The sequence below is a fragment of the Pezoporus flaviventris genome, unplaced genomic scaffold (assembly GCF_033815535.1).
Source record: "Pezoporus flaviventris isolate CSIRO_AGI_PZ_B2104156 unplaced genomic scaffold, CSIRO_AGI_Pfla_v1 ptg000015l, whole genome shotgun sequence".
Taxonomy (NCBI): domain Eukaryota; kingdom Metazoa; phylum Chordata; class Aves; order Psittaciformes; family Psittacidae; genus Pezoporus; species Pezoporus flaviventris.
The window spans coordinates 28,775,261-28,786,767 of NW_026892563.1; the positions used below are offsets into that span (position 1 = coordinate 28,775,261).

The following is an 11,507-nucleotide window of genomic DNA, read 5'->3' on the forward strand; positions in this document are numbered from 1 at the left end:
TGTCTTCAGTGTTCTAAGTATTATTTCATACAACCAAGAATGATGATCACTACTTGAATAATGACACCATGAAAATCTTCAGTTTAACCAGCCTTCCACAATATGAAATATACTTGGGAGATGTCCAGGACAGGAGATTACAGTAAATTGACAACACATTCTAAGGAAATTATTAGTGTGGCAATCCGCTCCCTGCCACTGAAAAGTAAAGAAATACACAATCTTCCACATTTTTCTAAACTTTAAAAAAAGATACTGCCTTTGGTGCTAATAGCTTGTTTATACAAGCATATATCCTAATACATTGAAAATAGTAACACAACTGCCAAAAACTCAAAACTGGAAGACACAAGTTGATAAAACCTCAAGAAAGTTACATCAAAAATGCAGAGTTCTCAACTTCTCTGCAATTCTGAGAATAAATTTCTTGCTGTGTCTGTGTCATACAATTCACAGACCTGTTTGTGACATACATATAAAACAAATGGCAATGAGATTCCCTTCCTTGTTAGTAACCCAGCATTTCTAGCTCTGACCCACATAGTATGAAATCACTATTTAATAAGTAATAAAAAAATACTACTGTGTCAGCAATTAATTTTGCTATTTGGAAGACTGACATTATGTGATCCCTTAAGCAACTAATGTTGTCTTTGCACACAAAAAATCATGGATTTTCTCAAGACTTCAGACAGCCTTTTATATAACTTTAAAATGAACTTACTGAATTAGGTTTTCCCCATCAGTCCTTCTGTTAAGTCTAATTTTTGCTTATGTTCACACTAGATAGGGGAATGAGAAGATGTAAGCGGTGGCCCACCTTTGTACATGGCATTTTTTCTTGTATTATTCATTTATCAATATTGTAACAGAAGCAACAACTGAAAATTTTCTGATAGGATCCTTAGAGATACTCACAACACTTGCAAACCTGACCAGAGACATCACAAGAAACACTATCTATCCCTCTTCTCTGCGCCGGCAAATCAAGTTGACAAAGGCGAGGAGATTTAAGATGCTAAATGACTATTCTAATGCTTTATGCCTTTATATTCAGACTTCCATACAGCAAACCCTTTTCACTGTTTTAGAGTTCATCATCCACAATTACTGAAAACTTAAGCGTATAAGCACAAATACAATGCTGCATCCTTTACATTTTCTGATAGTTGTTACAGTTACATTTACTATGGATATTAATAAAATGGACTGTAAGATGTGCCCAGATCCATTTTAAATTTTAACTATGTTGAGAATGATATAAAGTAGTTGTTCCCAACACAGAACACTAAAGCATGCTCTGAATAAGTTTTAGGGTACTGGGCTTTAGTCATTCCTCAGCGTATTTGGAACAAGTCCCTTCTTCACCACTGAACTGAACCACACAAAGTGCAAACATAATTCCAAATAAAATTAAAATGTATAATGATAAAACACAGCATTTTTTTCTCTCAGAACTGAGAAGAGGTATTCTTTACAATGCTATTGCCTCCCATTGCAATGAGAAAAAGAATAGTCTAGAAATTAAATAAGCTCAAAAATAATACAGATTTCTGCAGTTCCTTTCTGTAAGATAATTCTCAAACATGCTCAAGACCCTCAGTGGGTCTTCAGGAGCTGAGAAGCCACTCAGGTGTAGATCTTTTCCATGAAGCAGTAACAGAGGCTGAACTTTTAACACCCACCCTACACCCTTCCCTTATCTTTACAAAGTGAGACAACAAAAGGAGCTTCCAGTTCTCTAGTTTCCTGGTAGGGAATTAAAAATTGGAGAAAAGTCCTTGGAGCAACCTCTTCATTGTTTCCCGGAGCCAAAAATGTGCAGAGCAGACAAGGAACATCATCTTTCCTGAACACTTTAGGATAAGAACCACTTACAACACTTAAGATGAACTGAGAAATAAGTGGGAAAGTGAGGGGTTTCTGGTGTTTGGTTCCTCCAACAGCAGACACCTAGAAAAAGTGTAAAACCAGGGATAGTTCCTTTGATTATACTCCCAAATACAAAGAATTTGCAGCTCAGCACTTGCCTGAGCCAGAGGTGAAGAACATGCAACAGACTGTTTAGTCCTTCTTTGTACAACCTTACATACACTGGGAGGAACAGAAAGATAAGCAAAGGTTGGTTTAAAACCAGACACATGAGATTTTTGCAACTTTAGAAGACCTGGTTCTTCTGCAGAAATGGAGTAAAATCAACTTTCGAAAACAATGGGCTTTCTGGTTCACACGTTTCTACCTGACATATCCTCATTTGACAGCTTTGACTCAAAGTCTGTCCTGCTGCTACTTCAACACGTTTTTCCAGGGCAGTAGTTAGCAAAATTCAACAGGCAGCATAGGTGTGATAGTGTCTTCCTTACTCAGGCACCCCCATCCTAACCAAAGAAAAACTATGCGACAGTAAAATAATAGTTGAATAAAGGTTAGCAATTATGTGATTAAAGCAACTTGCTGTGCGAGACATTGTGGCTGATTAGAAGTCAGAAGCTAGACCTCAAACTAAAATATGCAGAAGTTCTCAACTGTTCTGAAAGCTACTCCCAGGTTCCCATGTTCAGCTTTGTTGCCATAAACTGTCTAAACTAACTATATCCTGACTGAAATGGAATAGCAAGCAAAGATAATCTTGTGATAAAGTTCATTTAAGGGAAATGACTTGTAAACTGCACGCTTCACTTGAGATACTGGAAACAGTCATAACAATTTACATTGTGTAGTTCAGATCAACATAAATTCAATAAAACCCGTAAAGTACTACTGGAAAGTTCAATAAAACCTGAAAAGAACAGCCACCCTCATTCAGAAGAGAATATTACAAGTGCAAAGTTACTGCTCCCTTTGCCCTCCTATCTCCAGTTTCTCCACACAATCCCAATCCACTTCTGCCAGCAGCTAAAATGCAGTATTACACAGGCTCTGTCAGAACAGACAATAGTCCAGAAGGCAGCAGCCCAATACTCTTCCTGCTTATGTTCCCGCTTCTTTTTGGCAACAACCCACCCTTAAATTAGATTAAGTGTAACATGAACTGTACCCTCAGGTATGATGACAAAGCAACTCAGACAATCCCTCACCCAGATTTCAATCAGAATTATCTGGGCTACTTTGGGCAGCTTAGATCACAGTCTTTACTAACCCAGACAATTTTAACTGAAATGGATTAGACAGTACCCGAATGGGCAGATCCACTAACAGAGGCAGGGAAATAGTAAACTCCAACAGTCAGAAGCAGTCATGTCTTTCATTGATACAATCAGAGCTAGAAGAGGCTGTCCCCAGCCCAAGTTTTGGTACTTTTCCCAAAGCTTATACGCACACAAGTGTGTATATGCACTGCAGGATAAGATGTGAAACATTCCCAAAGGAGTAGGTAGGGGTTGTATTTCCTGGCATATCCATAACCTTGCAACCTTAGAAATAAGCAAATTCAGCTCTCTATTTAAACTTATGTTTGAAAATTCAAATAAAAACAGTAAGTTAACAAAGGTCGACAGGTAAGAAACAAAATTATGAATAATTAGAAAGGAATCTTTGCAACAGGGTTCCTGAAAGAAACTTGAATCTCGCTTCTCATTCAGTAGATTGTATTAATTAATAATGTAGAAATGAGTGATTCATCAAGCATCTGAGTCATTTCTACCTGTATATGCTGTATATCTCTTCCCCCCTGCCAGCTATATTCAGGTAGTATAAAGCTACAACTTTACACTGGTATGGTCAGGCACAAAAAACTAAGTCACATGGTATTTTTCAAGTAAAACTGAATCATCTAAATGACAAAGAATAAACAACGAAGGAGCTCACTGCAAAAAGGATGTTGACTTCCTACCCTTAAAGAAAAGGTGAGGAGGAGGGAAGAAGCAAGTTCCATCTCCAGCCTGATTCAACAGGTTTTTCTTCTCAACTTATTTTTAATTCTTCAACTTGGTTTATTATTTTAGTAACTTAGCTGTTCATGTCTTCCTTTTCCAAAACTCCATGCCCTGTCATACCATGTCAAACTCCATGCCCTGTTATACGCTACTTAATTTCTATACCAAATTGGATTGGGGGCGTGGGGAGGGGAAGAGAGAGGTGGGAGAAGAAGAAATGATGAGCAAAAGGCTCCTTGTCACAATATCACAATTTATAGAAAAGATAAATCTGTCTCAGAGGGATCATGTTAAATGACTAAAACAGTTGTGCTTGGGGGTTTTGTGGTGTTTGGGGTTGTTTTTTGTTGGTTTGTGGGGAGTTGGGGGCATTTGAGGTTTTTCTTGTTCCTTTAAGGTTTTTTTACAGGGATATCAGTCCAAAATTTATCACAAGTAACAGTGTCTGTAATTTTCCAAGTACTTTTGCCAGTATGTCCTTTTAAGCCACAATCCTTTTTAGAGAGGTGTATTACTAAGCAGCACTAAAATAATGGGAGCCACTTAAAAGGCTCTACCACAAATTCTATTTAAGAGTTTCTGCCATTGCTACCATTAAAGCAACCATACCTATGACAGCACAACCCACACCAAATTGTCACCACATACTGGTTTCTTAGCTACTCTTTTGCATCAGTGCAGTTTCATCACTGACTTCAGTGATCTATGCGCAGCTTGTTGGTGGCACAGGAGGACTAGCACACTGCCCATGGCTATCCATCCTCACTACTTGGGCCAGTACCATTTTAGATTGACCTGGGTTCATCAACACAATCAACTGGTTTCACAGTGGTTTATACAACTCAACTAAGGCAACCAAAAGGCATGCTGCTGCTTTGAAGATCCCTTCTTTCCCCTTCCTCCACTTTCACTCACATGGTTCTACTCTCTCTCTCTTGCACTTGAAGGCTTTTCTTGAGCCAATCTCAACTCACAAGCCCAAGACCTAAATCATCTAGGCTTAGGTTTCCAACAGGTTAGCAAGTTAAGCTAGAGCATCCTGGAAACCAGCAAGTGCTAGGACAAGTGCCAAGTAAATGGTAGGATCACATGGCTGAGAGCATGACTCCCCATTTATGCCAAAAGGAAAGCCATCAGAGAGAATAAAATTAGGAGAAGACTTGGATCAACACATGTGCTTCTTGTTCCCTTCCTTGATTGCTATTGCTATTTGTCTAACCTTACTGAAAACCAGTTCAGAGCTAAACCAACAAAAAAAAAAAACAACAACTTTTTGTTTTGGTTTTGTTTTGCAAGGCTTGTTTTCTAGCAATTTAATTCTCTGAACTAGCTCAGCAAAGGAATCAGGCAAGCATCCACACCAGTGCAGAGAGGGGGGCAGGAACACACAGGAGAGCAGAACAGGCTTGGGCTGATTTAAGCTGTCACTGAACTGCATATCCTACAGTAGATCTACACCACACTGTAGTTAGAACTGACAGTAATCTCTGCCTTTACAACAGGAAGACTTTACCTCTGATGAGAGCACATGAACAGCACTGAAACATCCTAAGCAAAGTTTAACTTGGGCACAAGCTTGGACAATTACACATTAAAGCAGAAGAAGCAGATTACTCTTACCTTCAGAGATACTACAGACCATTAGCTAATTATTCCCCCAGCAACATCCTTGTGAAAACGTACTCAGTAATTCCCATTACATGGATGTAGCCCAGAACAGCTTAGCAAGCAAAACTGGTGATAAACTCAGGACTGGAACACAGTAAATCCTCTATACCAAATGAACACTCCACCATTCAACTGTGTTGTTTATTAACCCTAAACTAATTCAATTAGTTTCAATAAGCCAGTAGCAGTCTATTAAAAATTCCGTTTGCAAAGATATTGTAACACACTGTAGAGCTCATAATTCATAACACTGTTATATTAACAGATGTGGATATTTCATAGCTACTTGTGAAATAAGAAACTTGGAAAAGGAATAATACTGAGATCTTCAGTTTATTTCCTTTTTTTACAGAGAAAAAATAAATGCGCATTAAGTGGCACGAGTCCTATTCACACAATAAAGAAATTTAATGTAAAGAACTATAGAAAGGAAAATACTTCTACATAGATATTTTTTCTTAGGTTAGGAATTGCTAAACAGTTGCAACTGAAATACAAGCAACTACTTAACACACATTAAACAAGACCAGAATCTTTTTTTTAAATGTATCTCCCCTGCTCAATCCAACAAATCCCACCCCTTTTTTGCCCTGTATAACAAAGTAATACATTAGGAAAGGCGGTGAAGAAAATTTGTTAACAGAGGAGCAAATCTAGGTAGTAGTAAACAGCCAGCACTGTAAGTCTATCCAGCAACATTAGATAATCTTTCATTCACATACTAACTTAAGCACTCCAACCAAGCATATCACATTTGGGACATTCAAGTCATATTTAATTTTGTTCAACACCTTCTTTTGACAACAGCTTTGTCACAGAGACTGAAAATACATATGTCATAAAAGCTAGTCATTTGCCATGACTGTCACTGATTCTCTCAAGATGAAAATAATAAAGCCGTAAGTGCAAGTACCAGAAGCTGCGGCCTCACTGTCGGCTACATGAAGTATCAGCATTGAGATTATAATCTTATGGGCAGTAATAGTTTGGATTCTGGAAAAAATGTAAGAAAATTAACTGGACTAGGGTTTGCACAAGAAAAATGCCGCAATCTGGTTTGAAGTCTTGAAATCCACAGGAGCCAAAATCTGAGGAAAGCAAATGAAAACTGCTTGCTATAAAAGAAAACTACTGCATGCTATGAAACTACTGCAAATTTGCTGAGAACAAGGACAGAAAACCAACATTTCTCTAAAGGAGATGAACACTATTTAACAGAAAAGCTGCTGCTGACAGATGACAGAAAAAAAAATTCTGGACAGCATGGACAAAACATTTACCCCAAAATATTTGCATCCTTGAGCATCTGAACATAAGGAAAAGAACAAAAATATGCTACGCTAAACACAAAATTTACCACCTGAAATTTGACAGAGATTAATTGACAATGGTGTCCAAAATCTCATTTTTCTGGGTAAGGCATTATTACAATAGAGCAGAAGTAGAAACAGCACTTCTTCACACCGCGCAAGAGATTCCCAATGCAGAATATGTTGGTACTTCCCAGGTTTTAGGGACAGAGTTGAATGCTACCTCACGGATTCCACTGAGTGAGGCAACATCAGCACCATTACTCAACCAAAACAAGAATCCAGAAGCTATCCACATTCAGCATCATTAAATCAGCATTAACACTTACTGCTTGAATTATTACTGCAGGCTAATCCTTGAGAAACTGGTAGCGACATGAAACCTGAGATTTTTTTTTCCTGTTAAAATGAAAGGGTGGGAAGTTCAGATTCTTCCCCCTTCCTTCTAGAAAGGGAGGAGTAAGCCCCTATCACCTCTAGTTGGGCATCACCATATTGTCACACACGTTCACAACTCCGCACCACATGCAGCAGCATGGCTACTGACACAGCTTAGGCTGTTCTCCAACCAGCTCTCAGACTGGTCAGTTTTCTTTGAAAAAAAAGGAAAAAAGAAAATACATGAGAAAAAGGGCAGAAACACCTTGGTAAGTGAGCAGAGGTAATCAGGCAAGGGAACTATTTCATGGGGAGGACAAGCCTTCTTCTGTCTGTAATAAAACAAAAACTGAAAGGACAGCAGAAATAGGAGAACATTATTTCCCTGGTAAGAATTAGGAAGCAACAGTAGCACAACCCTCCACTGTAACCACAGTCCATAGGGAAGAAAAAGTTTCTTTTACTCTCCCATTCACCACCGATAAAGCTCCAAGAAGCAGCTAGAAACCCCACCAGTGATAAACTAACACAGAAGTCCTTACTCAAGACTAAGAAGTAATACCCACTTATCAGTCTCAGCACATTCTGACAATTGAAGATGACACCGCAGTTTGGAAAAAGGGGCTTCCACTAATGTGTTCCTGACAGGCTTCACCGGTGAGGATGCATTTCTATCCACATCACGTTCCAGTAAAATTTTAAGCTACAATACAGGCACACAAATATATGTTTGAGAGAAATACATTTGTATTTTGGCATGTAAACACCTGAATTCAGAGTTATAAACCCCAGCTCTGCCATAAGACCACACAAGGCCACCGTTCAGTATTCCATCCTGTGAAAATTACTAAAACCTCAGTGACAAAAGAAATTTTGTTTGCAAGATGCAATACATTTTTATCATGCTGGATAAAATATCTACAATCTCAGCAGTGGTTAAATTGCTGCTATAAAGGAAATTGTCCTCAGATAAATGGTTTCCCTATGAGAAGGTTTCAGTGCTACACCTCATCCCAGGTCAATAAATCAAATTAACTGCACCTTGTCCTCTGGCCAATGACATCATCGGCTTGACCACATCTTGTGGAGCGAGCGCAGAAACATATGCTATTTAAGGCATGAAATCATATTACTGCTTTTTGTCCAGCCAGCCTTGTGCTGCTAGTCTGTGAAACAGTCACCTGAACAGTCTCATTACCACTTCTACACATTTTTTTCCTTCTAGTATTCAAGGCCTGTCTTCACCAAGGGTGAAGAAAAAGGATAAATAACCCGAGTTATTATTTTTTAAATCAAAATTCTTTTCATTAGCTGCAGCATAGTATTTTGTGACAGATTAAATTTAGCACCAATTACAAAATACACCATCTGCATTTGTATGTTAACTCTCTTCCTAGTCAAGTGGCAAAGATTCTTACATGCTAATCTGGCACTGTTACTTTGAAGTACCCTGCTGTTAGGTCCTTTTTCCCCACGGGGCGAAAACAATGGTCACTAATGAAAACCTCCAGTTTCAGCTGAAACCCATCTCCACACAAATATTTCCTCCCTTTTTTTTTTCTAATTACTACCTCTTTCTAATAAACTAGCCCATTTACTTGCTTTCTCAGTAGACCAATATCCAGCTCAAAAATGAATTACTCCAGGCAATTTAAGATTAATTTCAATTTTCACTTGGTGTTCTTATGATACAATCACAGAAAACTTATCTTTCTAGACCCTGTACTGTCTAGTGGTATCTTCTGTCATGAAAGTCAGATCTAAATAAAAAGGGAAAATAAAAGAGAACCCAAACCCAGAACAGTCAAAGATACAAGCAGTGACAAAAACATCTGACACACCACACTGTTAGACTGCATCCACATTAAGCAAAAAGGTGAATAAGATTATCTCCAATGTATTCAATTCTGTTTTGTGTTCAGAAGGAGGAGGAAAACTGTTCAGATTTTGAGTGTGTCTTCTATAGCTCTCTCAGTGGCAGGAAACGTAAATTAGAAGCAACTCTCCTTTAAGGAAAAGAATCAAGGACAAAGGGACCAAAAATGCCCAAGCCTCTGAAAAGCAGATATGAAAGGAACACCTTTAGTCTTGAGTTGCTATAAATTAAAAATAAGCTCCTTATTTAAAAGACATGAGTGTTTAAGAATCTATGAGCAGATCTGATACTGCTCAAGCCCCAGGAGGGTTTTGTTTTGGCTGGCAGGGGTGGAGTGGAGATGGGGGGGGGGGGGGTGGTGTCATTTTGGTTATTAGTAAATAAATCAAGCAGCAGAGAGCGAGGCCTAGGCGCCTGCCAGAGCAGCCAGGGCCTAGCTCTTCCCCCTCCTCTCCTTACACACAGCCTGGGCTTGATCTCGGGGCCCTGTGGGTTGCCAAGAAAATTTAAAAAAAGCGAGAGAGCGAAAAAGAAGAATCGTACTGAACCACAAAAGCACATGGGGCGAATGTAAAATATAAACACGGCGTTGGGCTCTGAGTGGCTGTTATTAAAGGTCTGAATTACTAAACATGAGAGGCGGGGAAAGCCAGGCGGCCATTTCAATAATATAAACCTCCCCGAATTAGACATTATTCAAATGAGAAGGAAAGAGAGAGCGATCGAGCGAGGGACAGGGACGTGACCCGCAACCCCTGTGCCAGCCCACTCGAGCTGCCACCACCACCACCCGCTCCTGCCCCAGCGCCCAGGGCGAGGGGACGTGAGCCCGGGTGCCCAGCACCCTGAGGGGAGCGTTTGCTCCGGGGCCGCAGCGCCCTAGTCCCCGCAAACCCTCGGAGCTATGAGAGCAGGAGGGCAAAAGGGGAGGAGGGCAACCACCTCTGCCAGGGCAGATCCAGCCTTCGGGGGTACAAAACATGCGGCCTTTCCCGTTGGAGGGAGCACTGAGAAACTCTGCCTGCACACCCCACAAGTCACCCCACACTGAACCTACCCTTGGGGGGTGGGGGGCAATTTGCATAAAAAGCCAAACAACGCTCTCATTCTGCCTCCTTCCCGAGGCCATCCGCACCTATACACCCCATGCCTGCAGGCCCCAGGCTCTGGGGAAATAACCTTGGCTGGGGTGATGCGGGGGGGAGTTAACGAGAGGAGAGATGAGGAAACCAAGTCTTCCTCACTCACCCGGCCGCACCGAGGGACCAGCACTCCCGTCCCCCTCCGTCCTACCGCCGGGGGAACCTGCCCCACTCGGGGGGCCGTTCACCTCCCTCCAGGCCGGCGGGCCGTGCCCCCCCCCCTCTCGGCCGGCGTCAGGACCGCTCCAGCAGCATCCATGCCCGCCCACCCCCCCCCCCCCCACCATGAATATGTAAAGCGGCTTTTATTGTAGGCGTGCGGGCCGGGGGGGTGAGCAGCTACCCCTCTCGGGCCGCTTTTGGGTGCGAGGATGCATCCCCCCTCATGGCTTCATCCTCACCCCTCCTCCCGACCCCCCCTCCCAACACCAACTCCCCACCCCGACCCAACCGTCTTGCCGTTGCGCCGCCCCCCCCATCACCCCGCTGCCTGCCCCGCCGCCGATGCCCCAGCATGCGGGCGGGTGAGAGTGCAACTCCGTGTGAGGGTGGGAGCGAGCGTGTGTGTGTGTGTGCGCGTGTGTGTGTGTGTGTAGATGCACGTATATGTCTATCTCTCTGCACGGGGAGGCTGCTTTCCTTCTCTCTCCCCCCTCCGCTCCCTCCTGTGCCGTTAATTATAATAATCCTGAGTACTAATAAATTATGCTAAGCTGGGCGGGCAGGCGGCGGGGGGGCCCCGTGTGCGAGTATGAATATGAATATGTAAAACGCAGTAATGATTACCTGCCGCTGCCGCCACCGCCGCCGCCGAACTCTCATCTTGACTCGCTGCTCCTCCGTCCGCCATTTTGAATATTTTAACCAAAATCGGCCGCACGATAAACCCTCCCTCACGCCCGAACCCCCCACCCCATTCCTCCCCAGCCCCTCCTCTTCTCCCTCTTCTCCCCCTTCCCCCCCCGCCTCCGCCCTACTGCGCAGCCGCCACACCACCGCGCCGCGGCAGCGCTCTGCGCATGCGCCACCTTTCCTTTCCCCCTCCCCTCCGTTCCCCCGTCTACCGGGAGGTGTGTGCCGCCGCGCATGCGTCCCCTCACCGCTCACCCCATACCCCCGTGGTGTAGCCTGGGCGCGGAACTGCGCAGTCGTGCCGCTGTTTTCCGTTCACGTCTGGCAGGGGTCTGTTTAACGTGTAAATGTTCATGCCGCACGCAGCGTCGATTCAGTCACACCTCACCCGTCCCCCTTACTTCCC

At 42.6% G+C, this 11,507-nt stretch overlaps 1 protein-coding gene across 7 annotated transcripts in view; it reads right to left on the bottom strand.

Annotated features, from left to right (window-relative positions):
• Window positions 1–11,157, bottom strand: part of POU2F1 (POU class 2 homeobox 1) — a 104,914-nt gene extending 93,757 nt beyond the window's left edge. For 5 of the 7 annotated variants that reach the window (XM_061454453.1, XM_061454455.1, XM_061454454.1 and 2 more), the window contains exon 1: window positions 11,036–11,157. In XM_061454453.1, coding sequence (XP_061310437.1) covers window positions 11,036–11,099 — 64 coding nt within the window. In that variant the 5' untranslated portion in view covers window positions 11,100–11,157. Of the gene's footprint in view, window positions 1–7,797; window positions 7,821–11,035 lie in introns of those variants that run through there. The other 2 variants (XM_061454451.1, XM_061454452.1) reach the window with 2 other exon arrangements.
• Between the last annotated feature and the right edge of the window lie 350 nt (window positions 11,158–11,507).